General features: G+C 45.1%; 1 protein-coding gene across 3 annotated transcripts in view; it reads right to left on the bottom strand.

Annotated features, from left to right (window-relative positions):
* ANO4 (anoctamin 4) overlaps positions 1 to 20,566 on the bottom strand; it is a 257,106-nt gene that overhangs the window by 20,683 nt on the left and 215,857 nt on the right. For all 3 annotated transcript variants that reach the window (XM_075856701.1, XM_075856699.1, XM_075856700.1), the window contains 5 exons: positions 17,784 to 17,820; positions 10,785 to 10,896; positions 5,330 to 5,387; positions 1,759 to 1,856; positions 1,208 to 1,350 (listed from right to left, as the gene is read on the bottom strand). In XM_075856701.1, the coding sequence (XP_075712816.1) occupies positions 1,208 to 1,350; positions 1,759 to 1,856; positions 5,330 to 5,387; positions 10,785 to 10,896; positions 17,784 to 17,820 (448 nt within the window). The remainder of the gene's footprint in view (positions 1 to 1,207; positions 1,351 to 1,758; positions 1,857 to 5,329; positions 5,388 to 10,784; positions 10,897 to 17,783; positions 17,821 to 20,566) is intronic.

The raw sequence follows: 20,566 nt of genomic DNA on the forward strand, positions 1-20,566 counted from the left end.
GAGAATATGGTACCTCAAGGAGGCACCATACTGTGGCACATAAAAGGTGCATGAGCACTTACACTAACTTGACTGCAATTTTTGCAGGATTTAATCCTGAATAAACCTTCAAAGAGAAATGTATGTACACTCTCCATATGAAATGTGTCCCACAAAGAACAAATATGCCTAATGTAAGAAGGGAGGTGTACACAAAGAACATGGTGCTAATTCATAACTTTTACAATATACACTGGAAGGAAACCGGCCCATGACACAATTTATAGGCAAGTTAATAATAGAATAAGAGGTTTAGAGGTTTATGGAGCTATGCTTTCCCTTTTATTTCTGAACTTAATTCCATATATTTCTTTTTGGGAGGATCCCACCAAAATCTGTCAACAATCTAGTGTATGTTGACAGGCCTAGTGTACCCCAACAAGATAATGTTAACCCACCTTTAATCTCCTCCATTGAAATAAAATGCCCATCTGGCTGAGCTGAATTTGCGTGTTTACGGATGAGTTAGGTATACATAGTTGTGTGCTGAATGATCGCTTCACAGAAAGCTATTTTATGTGTATGGCCAGCTAAAGTTTAATCCCAAACAAATCTCGTGGAGGGGGATTGCATGGAGTAGAGACTACGGTTATAAACTGTACCACTACACATTTCCAGTTACAGGTTTCTTGCCCACACATTCCCATACAGAATGTTTGATGTGAGACAAATGCACTTAAATTATTATAAAAGGTAACCTCTGCAGATGCCACATTTAACCAACTAAAGCTAGCCATACATTTGGTATTTCAGACGTCCATTTTCTGAACGACTTGTCATTCACAGTTCGTCTATGAATGTTGTAGTACTGGACTACAATACGATAAGTTGAAACAACAAAGTGACAATCAATCTCTGCCTTTATTTGTGGTCTGGTCTGAGCTTCTTTTGGCACAAACGACTTCCCGAGCACTGCACCCAAGCACAAAAATGCGACATGGCATATTAACTTTTCCACTGTCTTTGGTCGGCATATATCACGCTCGTTCGTGTCACATAAAGGCAAAATTGGTCTATATCTGCCTTTTTGGCCATCCACAATCTTTAGTCTATGTCTTCACTCGTTAACAATTTAAAGACAGCCAAAGAGGCTTTACCAACTCAGATAACCGTGTAACCATGTGCATGTTTTCCATTAAACCTCCTATGACAAGAAAAAAGAGCTTACTCATTTCTAAGTATTCTTCAAATAATCCATAAGCATTAATCGGCTGCAAATTATAATCTTTCTCCCACTGGGGAAAACTAGCTGCCCCATGTGCACCATGTTCTTGCCTTAATTTTCTACGTGTCCACCAATTCTGGATTAACCTAGATTATAAAAAAGGAAGAGGAAATATGAGGGTTTTTTATTATTATTATTATTATTATTATTATTATTATGTACTAATGATTGAACTGCATTTGATCTTAGTCGTCAATTACATATTGCGAATACAACAGCATATCGGTTCTACAGTTACATTTGGAATATTTAAAAAACATGTTACTTAGATTTGGGTGAAAATAAACATGATGTAAATTTTTAATAGAAAAAATATGGTCAAAAGGAATTACATTTATATCATAACAACAATGTGTTACAACATTATAGTCTATGTAAAAAATACATAATAACTGACATATTAGGTCTAGCTGTTGCAACAAATTATACATATACACACATTTTATATTTGTTTTTGTGTATACAAATATTTAGATTTGTTAAAAGTGACTTACGGGTAACCAAGCTCCATGAAGTTATTCCATGTTTGCTTCAATACCATTATAATGCCCATCTGCATGCATAAGTCAATAAGGCATCCACTGGGATGACACTGTAAATCAGTGTAAAAAAAAACACTTTAATTGATAAAAACATACTTTTTTTTAACGTTAAATCAAGCTCTGGCTTGGAGCCAATTTAACGAAATATAATTAAACTAAATATCAATTTCCATATATAACTTTTTTTTAATTGGAATTGTTCCCTATACAAGGGAGACTATGGAGCTGTGAAACATTTCAAACTCCCTGCACCTGCTATGCAGAACCTGCCAACGCCAGACTGTACTATACTTTTTTATCTCAAGTCTCATAAGCTACTCTATCTCAAGCCTGAACAAAATAGGCGGGTAGATGCTGCCCCGGTGGTCTCCAGTAGTGGAGGGCTAATGCCCTTTTCCCTGGTGGTCTAGGGTAGTAGATTGGTTCCCTAGTGAATGATTCCCAAGCGGTCTCGAGAAGAGGAATTAGCAATTTGTCACGTTGGGCACGTTGACCCACTGGACCGTACCGCCTTGACGGTATGGCAGCTGGCCAACAGGACACGGGTCACAGTCTATAGTTCATATAGTGTACCTGTGGTAGCTCAGACAGTAGCAAGACAGGCTCGGCTGGGACTAGGCAGCAGGAAGGCTCCAGGCGTGGTGTAGCAGGACAGGCATGGTACACAGCACAGCACGACTTCAGCTCAACACGGTACTTGACCAGGATAGCACGGGATACAGGTTACAGGTGGCAGGAACGGGAAACACTGGGAACTGGGAAACACTAGGAGACCATTTGCTTAGACAAACTAGGGTAGACAAAAAAGTTCAGGCATTGCAGGGAGGGGCACAGCCCTTCTTATAGCCCAGGGTGCTCTGGGAGCAATCAGCTCAATCCCCCACCTGTGTGTGCTTTTGCGTTTTAAGTCTGGACTGAGCTCGCGAGCGCACCCTGGTGGTCACTGTGGAAAAGCACGGCCGCATGTGCAGACATCTCTGGAGAGAAGGGGGTCAACTGGATGGAAGGAGTTCGTGGTCAGCAACGACGGACGTTACAGTATCCCCCCTCTTACGGCCCCTCCTTTTGGGACCAGAACGAGAGAGAAACCTCTTAATGAGGGTAGGAGCATTGAGATTTTCTTCTGGCTCCCAGGACCTTTCTTCTGGGCCAAACCCCTTCCAATCCACTAAATAAAAGGCTCTACCTCTTACTTTTTTAGTGTCCAGGATCTCCTTAACCTCAAAAGTCTCTGATGAACTGCTGGGAGCCACTGCAGGAGTGGAAGTCTTGGAGTAGCGGTTCAAGATCACCGACTTCAGCAGGGAGACATTGAAGGAGTTGGGGATCTTGAGGGTAGGAGGCAGCCGAAGCTTGTAGGAAACAGGGTTTATTTGTTGCAAAATCTTGAAGGGTCCAAGGAACCTGGGAGCAAACTTGTACGATGGCACCCTGAGCCGGATATTCCTAGAGAACAGCCAGACCTTAGTACCTGGAAGGCTCTCGTCTTCTTGTGTCTGCCTTTCTCTTCATGTGGTCGACAGCAGAATAGAAGATAGAGTCTGCTGCCAGATCTGTAGAAAGTCCCTGAATGCAGAGTCAGCTGCAGGCACCTGGGACGTAGTGGAAACAGGAATGGGTATACGAGGGTGATGGCCATAGGCTATGAAGAATGGACTCTTAGCGGTGGACTGGCTAGTGTGGTTGTTGTAGGAGAACTCAGCCCAAGGAAGCAGCTGCACCCAGTCATCATGCTGCCTGGAGATAAAGTGTGGTAGATAGTGCTCCATAATCTGGTTTATTCTCTTGACTTGACCATTGGACTGGGAATAGTAGGCAGAGGAAAAGTCCAACTTCACACCGAGGAGTACCCAGAGGGCTCTCTAGAACTTAGAGGTGAACTGAACCCCCCGATCCGACACAATATGTAGAGGCAAGCTGTGCAGACAGAAGATGTGTTGGACGAAGAGATTGGTCAGTCGGGAAGCGGATGGTAGGCCGGTCAGTGGAACGATATTAGCCATTTTGGAGAATCGGTCCACCACCACCCAGACTGTACTGCAACCAGCAGAGAGAGGCAGGTCCGTGACAAAGTCCATAGCAATATGTTGCCAGGGGGCATCGGGCACAGGCAACGGCTGGAGCAGGCCCACCGGTTTGGAGTGGGCAACCTTATTTGCTGCGCGCACCATGCAGGAGTAGACAAAGTCCATGATGTCTTTGGGCAGCGTGGGCCACCAGAACTGACGAGCAATCAGATCTCGGGTCTTACGGGCACCCACGTGACCTGCCAATTTGGAACTGTGTCCCCAGCGGAGGATTCTTCTTTTGTCCGCCAGACGCACAAATGTCCTCCCCGGGGGAATGTATCTAACTTGCAGAGGGTTGACAGGGATGATGTAGGATGGGTTAATGATACTCTGTGGAGACTCCATAGTGTCCTCTGTCTCGAATGACAAGGCATCGGCCCTCACATTCTTGTAGGCCGGACGGTAGTGGAGTTCAAACTGGAACCGGGCAAAGAACAGCGACCACCTGGCCTGACGAGGATTCAGTCGTTGGGCTGTCTTGAGATCAGTGAGATTCTTGTGTTCCCTAAATATCAAGATAGGATGAACTGCGCCCTCTAATAGATGTCTCCACTCCTGCAGAGAAAATTTGGTGGCCAGTAACTCTGGAGTGCACCTGCACCGACAGAGGAGGCGTCCACCTCCAACGAGAACTGTCGAAAAAACATCTGGACAATGGAGGATAGAGGCTGATGTGAAGGCACTCTTCAGGCTATTAAATGCAGACTCTGCTTCTGGAGAAGCTTCTAATGCCCATTAGAGAAGCAGACTCTGCTTCCAATGCCCATTTCCCTGTTGATCTAGGGAAGCCGAGGTAATACCTTGTATCACATGGTTTACTCACCTCCCAGCCTCCAGTAATATTTTTTTTGTGCTGTCTCTTTTACAGAAACCTGAACACAATGTGCCCATTGCGATCAAATTCTCGTTCCTGCACTTATCATACAGAAAATTACCGGGTAGGGACAGAGAGGACTGCGTAGATGTAATATTTAACAGTTCTGTTTATGATAGGCACTTTGTGAGTGATCTGCCGTTCATTAAAGAAGTAGTCAGGGGGAGTAGTCAGGGGGATCTGGTGTTGCCGGGCCCCTCTAAATTCAGAATATAAGTCACACATTTTAGCAAGATTTTTTAATGGTAAAAAGTCCTTGTATAGTCCATAAAATATGGTGTGTATATACAGTATCTTCCCAGCTCAGCATCTCCTCCTCTATGTTATGCTGCCCTCAGATAAGGAGGCATAGATGATCTAACAGATCTGCTTTAGGTTTTGACTGAATTGGACCAACTTGTAAAAAGAGCACTTACGATTGCAAAATTGTATAAGGTAGGTATATAAAGTGGCTTCAAACGGCACCTTCATCTTTTAGAATGTTTTACTAAAACTATACTGGTTTATGCAAACTACAAGGTTTTATATAAAGCTATATACAATATTCTGTTGAAAGCTACACCATAATGCATACACTAACCTCTTCCAGTCGCCATCTGTTTATAAGCCTTAAATAAGCACCTGGTCTTCCAGTAAACCTTCAACGATAAAAAAAAAAAAAGTACACATGCATATCTGATTCACAGATTACTAGTTTAGAGATAAACCTATAATAATAATTCTATAAAATGTGGCTGACTGTTGTATAGATAAATAATGATTACATGAGAGTTAAAATTGGAAACATGCTGATTTTACATAGAAGTGAACCGTATTACAGCCTGTAATGGTTTACATGTCTGCCATACAACAAATACCAATTTAAATTAAAAAGATCCTTCTTAAATAATAAAATAATAAAATGCCATAACATAACAAAAAACACGCTTCTTATCTGAACTTTGACGCTACACGCAGACTTGTGTAAGTGTTGCTTTTTGTTAGCTGAGGCAGCAATTATCACACCATAGCATCAAAGTTCTGTTTGTAAGGCTTTTTTCACATGATTGGGTGTCAAATTCTCCATGTAAAACGGCCGTTTTTCACGACCGATTTGCACCCATGCGGGACTTTTTTTCACGGATCCCTTATAGACTTGAGTCTATTGAGGGATTCGGGAAAACTCCAAAAATAGGATATGTCCTATTGTTCACACGGTCTGTTAAAAGAAAACGGTCGTGCGAATTGCTACATAGAAATGGATTCATTTCAATGCAGCCTTGTGACGGCCATTAAAAAAAACGTCCGTCACCTGGCCAATTATCCCTGTCATGTGAATAAGGCCTAAGACTTCGGTCATGTTTTCAGCTTCTATCATGGGAAATTTCCATGTATTTGATACTTTCAATAGACATACTGTTGTGCAATAAATAATCAAAAATAAAGACATCTCGTAGAAGAAAAAAACTTGCACACAGGTTGCAAAAAAGTTGCTTTAATTCTGCTGTGCACTAAATTTCTGTGTGTAGCCCCAGCTCAAAAATTATTCCCAACTACATAAAGGTAGAAAGAGAAACAATCAATAACTTTATTTATTTTAACATATCAAACACTTTTATTTCTACATAAAATATTGAGCATTTTTAAATACTTTGACTTATTTAATGTCTAACAATCTTGCATTACATAATATCCTATATTTTAATAACATCCAAACTGAATTTAAAATTCTACTGTTTTCCTATAAGTGTTCCTGTCAAGTGGCGGATTAAGTGTACCATGGGCCCTGGGCTGTTGACACAACTTGGGTCCCCTCCTTCCCCCTCACACGCAATTCAACCCCACCAACCCGCTGACACTGTACCTGTCAGTGCCACTGATCTGACAGATACATGTTTTAGCAGTAGATACAGCTGCTCTGTATACAGGATACAAAGCAGCTGTATCTCAAAAAGTAAAAATAATTTTTAATAAAAAGTATTTAGAAAGTTGCACCAAACGCACTGCTACACTGTTTTATTAAAAAAAAAAAAAATTGTAACACCTCTCTTTAAAGAGACTCTGTCACCACATTATAAGTGCCCTATCTTGTACATAATGTGATCGGCGCTGTAATGTAGATTACAGCAGCGTTTTTTATTTAGAAGCCAATCAGCATCATACACTTCTCCCCATTCATTTACACAGCACATAGCGATATAGCTATATCGCTATGTGCAGCCACATAAACACACTATAACGTTACTGCAGTGTCCTGACAGTGAATATACATTACCTCCAGCCAGTACGTCATGTGTAATCAGAATCCTGACACTTCGCTAATACAATCCCGACACTACAGCACAGCAAGCGTAATATTGCGAGATTACGCTGTAAACTGTCATTTCAAACGAGATTACACTTGCTGTGCTGTAGTGTCAGGGTTCTGTTAGCGAAGTGTTAGAATTCTGAATAATTATCACGTCCTGGCTGGAGGTAATGTACAGGGTGGGCCATTTATATGGATACACCTAAATAAAATGGGAATGGTTGGTGATATTAACTTCCTGTTTGTGGCACATTAGTATATGGGAGGGCGGAAACTTTTCAAGCTGGGTGTTGAAAGAGGGTCATGTGACACATCAAACTTATCGAGAATTTCACAAGAAAAACAATGGTGTGCTTGGTTTTAACGTTACTTTATTCTTTCATGAGTTATTTACAAGTTTCTGACCACTTATAAAATGTGTTCAAAGTGCTGCCCATTGTGTTGGATTGTCAATGCAACCCTCTTCACCCACTCTTTACACACTGATAGCAACACCGCAGAAGAAATGCTAGCACAGGCTTCCAGTATCCGTAGTTTCAGTTGCTGCACATCTCGTATCTTCACAGCATAGACAATTGCCTTCAGATGATACCAAAGATAAAGGTCTAAGGGGGTCAGATCGGGAGACCTAGGGGGCCATTCAACTGGCCCATGACGACCAATCCACTTTCCAGGAAACTGTTCATCTAGGAATGCTAGGACCTGACACCCATAATGTGGTGGTGCACCATCTTGCTGGAAAAACTCAGGGAACGTGCCAGCTTCAGTGCATAAAGAGGGAAACACATCATCATGTAGCAATTTCAGATATCCCGTGGCCTTGAGGTTTCCATTGATGAAGAATGGCCCCACTATAGTGGTCAGAAACTTGTAAATAACTCATGAAAGAATAAAGTAACGTTAAAACCAAGCACACCATTGTTTTTCTTGTGAAATTCTCGATAAGTTTGATGTGTCACATGACCCTCTTCCCATTGAAAAAACTAAAGTTGGATACAAAATGGCCGACTTCAAAATGGCCGCCATGGTCAACACCCAGCTTGAAAAGTTTCCCCCCTCCCATATACTAATGTGCCACAAACAGGAAGTTAATATCACCAACCATTCCCATTTTATTTAGGTGTATCCATATAAATGGCCCACCCTGTATAGTCATTGTCAGGACACTGCAGTAACGTTATAGTGTGTTTATGTGGCTGCACATAGCGATATAGCTATATCGCTATGTGCTGTGTAAATGAATGGGGAGAAGTGTATGGCGCTGATTGGTTACTGATTGGTCAGCGTCATACACTCCTCTGTACAACGCCCACTTGGCCAAAAAGTAAAACACGCCCAGTTGTTCTTTAAGAAACTCATTAGCATAAAGCTAATATAGGTCATAACTTCGTCAAAAATTATAGTTTTTCTAAATAAAAAACACTGCTGCGATCTACATTACAGCGCCGATCACATCATGTACAATATAGGCCACTTATAATGTGGTGACAGAGACTCTTTAAAGTGTAACTAACCTTTTAAACAACTTTTGACATGTCATAGTGATATGTTAGAACTTTTAATCGGTGGGGGGTCCAAGCACTGAGACCCCCACCGATCGCTAAAATGAGGTGGCAGAAGCACTCGGTTGAATGCTGTGCTGCTTGGTTTCTGATCGGCATTCCTTGGAGTGGTGTACATCCGTACACCACTTGCTCGGCTTTCCGAAAAAAAGCAGATCAGACATGAAGCAGCACAGCGGCAAAACTTCTGACATGGCATGTCAGAAGTTTTATAGAAATTTAGTTGCACGTTAAGGGGGTTTTCCCCGTGCATAGGATATTTCATAAATGTCAGATAGGTGCGGGTCCCACCTCTGGAACTCGCACCTATTTCTAGAATGGGGCCCCCTAGACCTCTTTCTACCTCTTTCTGCTCTCGCTGCTTCCCAGGCACTTCCTGACTTCATGGTCGGGAGTTACGAAAACAGCGTAGCTTGCTGGGCTACGCTGTTTCCGTAACTCTCATAGTAGTAAATGGCAGTTACGGAAGCAGCATAGCATGCGAGCTACGCTGTTTCTGTAACTCCCATTTAGTTCTATGGGACCCACGAAACAGCGTAATTCATGGTCGGAAATCACACTCTTCAGCCACAACACAGAGGAGTAGAACGGGGTTTAGGGGGCCCCGTTCTAGAGATAGGTGTGGGTCGCAGAGGTGGGACCCGCATCTATCTGACATTTATGACATGTCCTGTGGATATGTCTTAAATGCCCCTCATGGGGAAACCCCCTTAAGTAGTCAGGCCCCCCTGCAGCTAGCGCTCTTCATATAGCCCCCCATGTAAATAGTGCGCTACATATAGCCCCCTGTAGATAGTGTCCCACATAAAGCCTTCCCTGTAGATTGTGCCCCAAATATAGCTTCCTCCCCGAGGTAATGCCACTCACACTTTTAAGTGGAAATAAAACAACTTTACATACTCACCTTGATCCCGTCCCGGCGCTGTTCTTTGTCAATGCAGGCCTGTCATCTTCTGAGCAGGTCTGCTGGGGCTGAACAACGCAAGCAGCACGATGACATAATCGTAGTTGTAAGGCACTGATTGGCAGGGCAGAATGAATGCCCCGCCAATCAGCGCCTCAACAACGGAAGCGGCGTGATGACGTCATCGCGCTGCTAGCATCGTTGAAAGGCGCTGATTGGCAGGGCAAGTCATTCTGCCCTGCCAATCAGGATCATTGTAAGGCGCTAAATGTTCGGGCACGGAACGTGTCCGACCTTTCAGTGCTTATGCATGTAATGGTATCTGCGTACTATAGATGCAGGTACAATTATCGCAGGATGGGGTGGCAGCGGCTGGTTTCAGTTGCGCCTGCTGCCCCCTCAAATATGTCAGCCATATGTGAATTACCCTGTCCCTAAACCAGTGTCAGTTGATAGGCACACACAGTCATGTGAAAACTAAACTCTGCCCAAGAGAGAAAAGTTGTAAAAAATGGCTATAGGAAATGGTGCATGATGCCATCCTATTTTTTCGATAGCGGGGTATGTAAGTCTTTTTCCCATAAGTGAATGAAACATATCACAGGGAGCAGGGCAGGGGAGAGCAGAGGGAAGCAGCTTATTGAACACATTGCCTATATCCTGACATTTTACACTGTGCGTGCACCAGGTTTTAAGGTATTATATCTTCCGAATGACACAGCGCAGTATAACGATACGTATCTCCCTAAACTCCCTGTCCTTGTCAGTAACTTATGCTGCCCTCAAATAGTACAGCAGGAACGTAGTAGCAAGTTTACTTTAAAGAAACTGAAGTCAGCTTCATCCTACCTGAAAATCCCAAAATAAATACTGTGCAAAATTTGCAAATACATTTATGAATACCTTCTGTATGCAATTTATGTTATAGGTTTAATGCCCTGTAACTCATATATGATTGATGCTGTAAAAAGTTTATTTAAAAAACATTTCTTTATTGGTTGATCTGTTTGTTATAGACATGCAGTCCTAAACCGAATACTGAAAATATGACACATATCCTAGATACAGATCCATAGTAATGGAACATTTTTGAAGACTGGACATGTATAGCGGCCACCAAGTTACTAGAATAGTTTAGGTAATATTCAAACATATTTAAGAGGATGCTATGGATTATGGATGCTATGGATTATGTATTTGATCTCGGATCACTGTTTCATCCCTAAAGTGTAAAATGTTCTCCACTTTCTGAAGGACATATAAAAATGAACAATGCACTTACCTTCCAAGGAAGAATGCTATGTAAAAGGTCGAACTGTTCAGATTGACAAACTGAAAAAGAAACATTTTCAAAGTGAAGCTGTTCTCCCACTCTGATTCAGTACGTGGCTGTTCTGTGGGTAGAAACGTGCACAGCTGTAAATTTTGAAAACATTTTTTTAATCTGTCGATTCATACAACGCACAACAAACTATTACTATTATATAGGAAAACTTGAAACATCTATTTAACTTTCTCGATGTGTGAGTCATTAGGCTTTCTTCACACTTCTGTCAATTCTCTTCTATCAGCTTTCTGTTGCTCTTTGACAGCCAGAATATAATTCTATACTGCAATATTCTATAAAGTAAAATCCGGAAAGCTTAATGATTCATTATAAGTAAATGGAATCCATTACCGAGTGATGATCACGAATCTGTCATGTCCATCATGGTACCTGTAAAAATTTAACCCATGGTGCCAGGGGCGTAACTAGGAAAGACTGGGCCCCATAGCAAACTTTTGACTGGAGCCCCCACTCCCCAGGGTGTCACACAACCCCCCCCCCCTTGTAGATAGTGCCTTTTTTACAGCCCCCCCTGTAGATAACGCCATACAGCCCCCTCTGTAGATAGCGCCATACATCCCCCTGTAGATAACGCCATACAGCCCCCCCTGTAGATAATGCCATACAGACCCCCTGTAGGTAGCGCCATACAGCCCCCCTGTAGATAACGCCATACAGACCCCCTTGTAGAGAACTCCATACAGCCCCCCTGTAGATAACTCCATACAGCACCCCAGTAGATAACTCCATACAGCCCCCCTGTAGATAACTCCATACAGCCCCCCTGTAGATAACTCCATACAGCCCCCCTGTAGATAACTCATACAGCCCCCTCTGTAGAGAACGCCATACAGCCCCCCCTGTAGATAACGCCAAACAGCCCCCTTTGTAGATATTTACAGGGGGGCTGTATGGAGTTATTTACAGGGGGGCTGTATGGAGTTATCTACAGGGGGGCTGTATGGAGTTATCTACAGGGGGGCTGTATGGCGTTCTCTACAGAGGGGGTTGTATGGAGTTATCTACAGGGGGGCTGTATGGCGTTATCTACAGGGGGCTGCATGGCGTTATCTACAGAGGGGGCTGTATGGCGTTCCCTACAGGGGGAGGGCTGTATGGCGTTCCCTACAGGGGGAGGGCTGTATGGCGTTCCCTACAGGGGGGCTGTATGGCGTTATCTACAAAAGGGGGCTGTATGGCGTTATCTACAGGGGGGACTCTGTATGGCGTTCTCTACAGTGGAGGCTGTATGGCGTTCTCTACAGTGGGGGCTGTATGGCGTTATCTACAGAGGGGGCTGTATGGCGTTATCTACAGAGGGGGCTATATGGCGTTATCTACAGGGGGGCTGTATATCGTTATCTACAGAGGGGGTTGTATGGCGTTATCTACAGGGGGGCTGTATGGCGTTCTCTACAGGGGGGCTGTATGGCGTTCTCTACAGAGGGGGCTGTATGGCGCTAACGCCATACAGCCCCCCAGTAGAGAACGCCATACAGCCCCCCTCCTGTAGAGAACGCCATACAAACCCCACCTGTAGGGAACGCCATACACCCCCCCGCTGTAGGGAACGCCATACAGCCCCCGCTGTACGGAACGCCATACAGCCCCCCTCTAGGGAACGCCATACAGCCCCCCCTGTAGGGAACGCCATACAGCCCCCCCTGTAGGGAACGCCATACAGCCCCCCTGTAGGGAACGCCATACAGCCCCCCCTGTAGATAACGCCATACAGCCCCCCCTGTAGATAACGCCATACAGCCCCCCCTGTAGATAACACCATACAGCCCCCCCTGTAGATAACGCCATACAGACCCCCTGTAGATAGCGCCATACAGACCCCCTGTAGATAGCGCCATACAGACCCCCTGTAGATAACGCCATACAGCCCCCCTGTAGATAACGCCATACAGACCCCCTTGTAGATAACTCCATACAGCCCCCCTGTAGATAACTCCATACAGCCCCCTGTAGATAAATCCATACAGCCCCCCTGTAGATAACTCCATACAGCCCCCCTGTAGATAACTCCATACAGCCCCCCTGTAGATAACTCCATACAGCCCCCCTGTAGATAACTCCATACAGCCCCCTCTGTAGAGAACACCATACAGCCCCCCCTGTAGATAACGCCAAACAGCCCCCTTTGTAGATATCTACAGGGGGGCTGTCTGAAGTTATCTACAGGGGGGCTGTATGGCGTTCTCTACAGAGGGGGCTGTATGGAGTTATCTACAGGGGGCTGTATGGCGTTATCTACAGGGGGGCTGCATGGCATTATCTACAGAGGGGGCTGTATGGCATTCCCTACAGGTAGAGGGCTGTATGGCGTTCCCTACAGGGGGAGGGTTGTATGGCGTTCCCTACAGGGGGGGCTGTATGGCTTTATCTACAAAAGGGGGCTGTATGGCGTTATCTACAGGGGGGACTCTGTTTGGCGTTCTCTACTGTGGGGGCTGTATGGCGTTCTCTACAGTGGGGGCTGTATGGCGTTATCTACAGAGGGGGCTGTATGGCGTTATCTACAGGGGGGCTGTATGGCGTTCTCTACAGGGGGGCTGTATGGCGTTCTCTACAGAGGGGGCTGTATGGCGCTAACGCCATAAGCCCCCCCTGTAGAGAACGCCATACAGCCCCCCCCTGTAGAGAACGCCATACAAACCCCACCTGCAGGGAAAGCCATACACCCCACCCCCCCGGTATAGGGAACGCCATACAGCCCCCCTGTAGGGAACGCCATACAGCCCCCCTGTAGGGAACGCCATACAGCCCCCCCTGTAGGGAATGCCATACAGCCCCCCCCTGTAGGGAACGCCATACAGCCCCCCCCTGTAGGGAACGCCATACAGCCCCCCCTGCAGGGAACGCCATACAGCCCCCCCTGTAGATAACGCCATACAGCCCCCCCTGTAGATAACGCCATACAGACCCCCTGTATATAGCGCCATACAGACCCCCTGTAGATAACGCCATACAGCCCCCCTCTAGATAACGCCATACAGACCCCCTTGTAGAGAACTCCATACAGCCCCCCTGTAGATTACTCCATACAGCCCCCCTGTAGATAACTCCATACAGCCCCCCCTGTAGATAACTCCATACAGCCCCGCTGTAGATAACTCCATACAGCCCCCTCTGTAGAGAACGCCATACAGCGCCCCTGTAGGGAACGGCATACAGCCCCCCTCCTGTAGGGAACACCATACAGCCCCCCCCTGTAGGGAACGCCATACAGCGTCCCCCCTCCCAAAAAAATGCGACCTACAGTGTGTCCTACAAAAGACATGTATCCCCTATCCACAGGATAGGGGATACATGTGTGATTGCTGGCAGCGATAAGGAGAACAGGGGACCGAAAGTCCCCTGAAGTTCTCCATGACTAACCTCTGACTTCCGGCGTCTGCGCAGCTCAATAAAAATGAAAGGAGCGCTGGTCACGCATGCGCACAAGCTCGACCGGTGCTCCATTCATTTCTACGGAGCTGCCGACACAGACCCCAGAAGTCCGAGGTTTGTGATGGAGAACTTCAGGGGACTTTCAGTCCCCCGTTCTCCCTATCAATGCCAGCGATCACACATGTATCCCCTATCCTATGGATAGGGGATACATGTCTTTTGTTTAATGGCAGAGCGGGGAGATACCTCCCTGCTCTGCCGTAGTGTTCAGTGGCGTCCCGCTGTAGCAGCCGTAGCGGCTACTAGCAGAGCCTCCTATGGCGGTAGTTACGCCACTGCATGGTGCCATTGTCAGAGTACGGGCACATGCACAGGGCCACATCACTATTCCAAGCATAGGCCAAATACTAAGAGTTAAGGACGGATCGGTTCCTATCATGTTAGATGAAAAGAGCTGTAATACAACCATGTGCGCAGAACTTTTGTGACGTATCTCTACATGCACACAGTGGAGGCTTTAAAGGGGTTGTCCAGCCCATAAAACCTGATGGCCTATCCTCAGGATAGGCCATCAATATCTGATCGGTCTGAGTAAGACTCCCAGGACCCCCGCCAATCAGCTGTTTTGAAGGGGCCACAGAGCTTGTTTTAAAGTGAATGGGAGAAGACTGTAATACTGTGAACAGCCGCTACAAGTTTGTTGGCGATACACGATACAAACAGATAAGAAATAAAGGGGAAGCAGCGCTGATATGATAGCCGGAGTCGGACCACGACCGATCAGGTATGGATGGCCTATCCTGAGGATAGGCATCAGGTTTTAGGGTCTGGACAACCCCTTTAAAGCCTCCACTGTGTGCATGTAGAGATATGTCACTAAAGCCATCAACCATCAACTTTTAGGGAATATAGAACCCTTTTAAGCTTACTGTATTTTCCATTACAGTATGGTTTATACATTGTAACATCTGGTGGCTGTTATCCCAATGACACATATTTTCCTACATCAGAAAATATGTCAGCCATATGTTAATTACCTCCCTCTAAACGGAGGAGGTGCACACAGTCATGTCACAACTAAACTCTACTCAAGGGAGAAAAGATTTAAAATAAAAATGGGGAATGAAAATGGTGCATCATGCAACCTAGCTCAAATAAAAATCATATTGTATTTATATAATTTAATTCCAGATTTTTTAAGCCTGGAACATTTGTGTCGGGCTGGGTGGCACGGACCCTCTCATGCCCAGTGGCGTCGCTAGCACCATGCATCTGGGGGGTTCCCAAATGCTATCGATTGCCACATTCAATTGTATCTGCATCCTCAGGATGCTAATACAATTGGATACTGTGGGGGAGCACTCCACCATTCACCAGGCTACAGGCCACGTTATGCCTTACACAGGCCGGCGCAATGACATTACTGGATCACGCCAGCTTACGCAAGGGTCCTGTATCGGCATTTCATATGCTGGAGGTGTAACATGGCTAAGGAGGCTGTGGCGCAGCTCCGTTCGTTCATCGCGGGAATGGGGCTAGGTGAGTACAAGATTTTTTTCAGTTTTTTTGTGGGGCTGTGTGGCACTATGTACAAGAGGTGGCTGTGTAGCACTATGTACAAGAGGGAGCTGTGTGGCACTATCTACAAATGGGGGCTGTGTGGCACTATCCACAAGTGGGGGCTGTGTGGCACTCTGTATAAGGGGGGCTGTGTGACTTTATGTGCAAAGGGGGCTGTGTGGCACTATGTACAAGGGGGGCTGTTTGGCACTATGTACAAGGGGGGCTGTGTGGCACTGTGTACAAGGGGGGCTGTGTGGCACTATGTACAAGAGGGACTGTGTGGCACTATGTACAAGGGGGGCTGTGTGGCACTATACTCAAGCAGGACTGTGTGGCACTGTGTGCAAGGGGGGCTGGGTGACACTATGTAAAAGGGAGGGGCTGTGTGGCACTATGTGCAAGGGGGCCGTGTGGCACTATCTGCAAGGAGGGGGCCGTGTGGCACTATGTACAAGGGGGGCTGCGTGGCATTATGTACAAGGGGGGCTGTGTGGCACTGTGTACAAGGGGGGCTGTGTGGCACTATGTACAAGAGGGGCTGTGTGGCACTATGTACAAGGGGGGCTTTGTGGCACTATATTCAAGCAGGAGTGTGTGGCACTGTGTTCAAGGGGGGCTGGTTGACACTATGTAAAAGGGAGGGGCTGTGTGGCACTATGTGCAAGGGGGCTGTGTGGCACTATCTGCAAGGAGGGGGCCATGTGGCACTATGTACAAGGGGGGCTGTGTGGCACTATATTCAAGCAGGACTGTGTGGCACTGTGTGCAAGGGGGGCTGGGTGGCACTATGTAAAGGGGAGGGGCTGTGTGGCACTATGTGCAAGGGGGCCGTGTGGCACTATCTGCAAGGAGGGGGCCATGTGGCACTATGTACAAGCGGGGCTGCGTGGCATTATGTACAAGGGGGGATGTGTGGCACTATGTGCAAGGGGGCCGTGTGGCACTATCTGCAAGGAGGGGGGAATGTGGCACTATGTACAAGGGGGCTGTGTGGCACTATGTACAAGGGTAGGCTGTGTGGCACTATGTACAAGGGGGGCTGTTTGGCCCTATCTACAAGGGGGGCTGTGTGGCACTATCTAAAGGGGGGCTGTGCGGCACTATCTACAAGTGAAGATGTGTGGCACTATCTACAGGGAGGGCTGTGCCAAAAGTTATGGGGCCCACTTTTTGCTAGTTATGCCCCTGACTGGTTTCCTACAAAGAATCATCCATATAATATTATGTTCTTTCTTTACTTATAAATAATAATTTATTAACAAGAAGTGAGGGTTCTAAAGGCTTCCAAAAGACAATAAAGGATTTGGACATGCTACAATAACAGGAGCAATGGACTGCCAACATGGACTGTCCCAGGGGCACTGGACTACCATCATTACTAAAAAACATATTTCTTAAACTGTACCAATTCCCCAAAACCCCATATATAGCGCATATTATAGTGCCAGACCCACTTTTGCAGGAATGATCATTGTGGCCTCTTTACTAGATGATTTCTTGTAAGGCAGCAAGATAATAATATTTAACCCTTGACAAGTTACAGGTTGGTTTCTTTTGCTTTGTCTACCTGTTCCTTATTCACTTGAACGTGTCAGTTTTGTGCGCGCAAAAAACGGTGCGTACAAAGGAGGTGCTTTTCTGTTTTCATTCACTTCTTTTACTACTGTAGCACGAATCACGCGTGGCACCCGGAAGTGCTTTAGTGTGCGGAGCGCGATTTGCACGCACCCATTGACTTCAAAGGGTGCGTGCTGCGCGAAACACGGGCAAGTATAGGACATGTCGTGAGCTTTACGCAGCGGACATACGCGGCGTGAAAATCACGACCTGTCAGAACGATCCCATTGACTTACATAAGTCAGTGCGACATGCGTGATTTCCACGCGCAGAGCACGGACGTAAAACACGTTCGTGTGAATAAGGCCTTAAGCTGATATAACAATTATGGGCATGAATAAAAATCACATATATTATTTAATAACTTGTCATTCTTACCGAGGTTAGTGAGAAAGAGTGCAACTTTTTCATAGAGCTGCAAAACAGGAAACATGTGGCTTAATGTATATATGTCACCATTCTACACATTTGACAACTTTATTTTGTGATGCCATGTAAATATACATTAGTTTAATTTAAACACAATTTTACAATTTAAATATAAAATTAATCTACATACAACGTTGTGTATTTTTGCAAATACATTGTTTTACTCATCCTGTATTAATTCTGAGTTACAGCCTGTATTATAGTCAAATCTGCATTCACAATTCTCCAGGCCTCAGAGCAGAAATCTAGCATTCCTTGCTGGTTCACAGTCTCCACATAGCCTTCTTTTGTGATTTGCATGCTGTAAATTATAGTCTTTACACCAGACACTGTACTGTACAATAAACGGATTTTCATACTGTATTATAGGGATGTATCTAACTAAATATCAAACTATTGTGTTCACAAAGTTAGACTACTCTATATGTACATTGAATATTCACTAAATGCTCAAATGTTGACATACCTTCTAAGGCTAGGGCTATGTGAATTCCCCAGTGAGATTTTTAATTAAAAAGTGTGTGGGAGGTCTAGTACATAGCAAAGATCACAACTATTTTGTCCCCCAGACAGAAGAGCCGTACTTGTTACCCCCGACGGAGCCTTTCCATGACCCTTAGACCAATTACCTAACCCCATGTTTACAAACAATGCATGTTTTTCTGGAGAGAGAAGCCAAACACATTGGAGTCAGGGAGGAATTTTTTCCCTTATGAGGCAATTGGCAACTATGTAACTATGTAAGTACAGGTTGCATAGGAAATGGGAAGAACCAGGGTTGGGCCCCCTTTCTCCAAAGGCCTCATAGTAGCTGCATAGTCTGCCCCTATGGTACATATACCCTTGCTCAACTTCAGTGCAAGTTACTCCATTGCTGGATATCACATGGCACAAGTTTTGATCTAGCTCAAATCCAGGCTTAGATTTGGAGCTTATTTACTAAGTCGCATACAAACACATACTGTAGTAATATTTTATTGATACACAGTACGAAAAAATAATTGTAATTTTTACATTTTTACAAAGCTGCGGTATTTCCTATTTAAATCAATTGGGAAACCCAGTGCAAAACACCTTGAGTCCTTTTAAATCTGTCTGTTTTATGTGGGGTGTACGATAGGTGTAAAGAGTTAATGGAGTGTGTGCTTAGATCTGTTGGCAAGAAAAGATAAGGCTATGTCCAGATGTTGTGGTGTTTTTCTGCTGCAACTCTGCAGTCAAAATTTTTATACAAAGAAATTTTTGTAGTGGCTTTTGCTGCAAATTTCGTACTTTGCATTGACTTGCATTTCCGCAACAAAATGTGCATGCTGTAACTTTGAAAATCCGCAGCATGCCCTTATTTCTGCACGGATTTCCTCTGCTACATGCAGATGGGGTTCTAAAAACCTCATCCACATATATTGTACTGTAAACGTTGCCGATTTTTCGTGCAGACGCCTAAACATATCTTTAGGGTAAGTACAGATCACTTTTCACTAATGTGTTACATGCAGATTTTTTTTTGCAGATTTTTCCACTAGATTTACTGCTGGTTTCACCTTTCGCAGCCAAATAGGCAAAATCCACAGCATGCCCTGAATTCTGCTTGGATTTTTTCCATTACATGTTGATGAGGTTTTGAAAACCCTGTCCACATGTCTTAGGCACCATGCACATGACCGTGCCCGTAATCACAGTCCGTGATTACTGGCATAGCTGGCTGCAAACGGCCGCGGACAGTCGTCCGCATTTGTGGGCCGTGCTCCCACTATAAAGTATGGGAGCTCGGTCCGTAAAATAAAAAAATAGGACATGTCCTATTTTTTACTGAAAGGTTTCTACAGCCCGTACACCTTTCCATAAATATACGGGAAGGTGTCCATCGACCATAGAAATGAATGGCTCCGTAATAACGGACGAAATCTACGGTGTGTGCATGGGGCCTCATACTGTGAATTGTTGCGGATTTTTAGTGCAGTATCCTCACCAAAAATCTGTAACAAATATGTGACAAATCTGTGACGTCTGAATTCACCTGTAGGCGTCCTGCACATGGGACGTAAATGCTGCAGAATTTCCATCCGTAATTTACAAAACAAATATTTCGAAATGTTTATGCAAAGTAAATTAACACGCTGCAGATTGAGAATCCACACCACAAGTCAATTTCTGTACATGTCTTCTGCGAAATTGTTCAGCAAAGTGTGGATAAGATTTGATCAAATCCCATCCAATTTGCTGCTACTGTAATAAGCTGCTGAATTTCCTCCTCAGAAATTCTAGCTAAAAATTCTGCTGCTTTTTCGTCCTGTGTACAGGGGGCCTTACACTGTATTGCTTTAATTGTTTCCCACCTGACACTGTTGGATTTTTTAGTCATATCACAGGCACATCAACAATTGACTGGTAAAAATCTAGGCGTAGCACAATCCAAAGTGTAAGGCCGGATTCACACGAATGTGATTTGCGTCCGTGCAGCCCGTGTGGTTTTCACGCGGCTCGCGCAGACTAATACAAGTCTATGGGGCAGTGCAGACAGTCCGTGTTTTTTGCGCAGCGTAAAACTCGCGACATGTTCTATATTTCGCCGTTTTTCGCGCATCACGCACCCATTGAAATCAATAGGTGCGTGAAAATCACGCATGCCCCACGGAAGCATTTCCGTGGGACAAGCGTTATTCGCGCAACAGCAGTAAAAGAATGAATGTAAGGCTGGGTTCACACGACCTATTTTCAGACGTAAACGAGGC

This window comes from Rhinoderma darwinii, chromosome 3, assembly GCF_050947455.1.
Source record: "Rhinoderma darwinii isolate aRhiDar2 chromosome 3, aRhiDar2.hap1, whole genome shotgun sequence".
Lineage (NCBI taxonomy): Eukaryota > Metazoa > Chordata > Amphibia > Anura > Rhinodermatidae > Rhinoderma > Rhinoderma darwinii.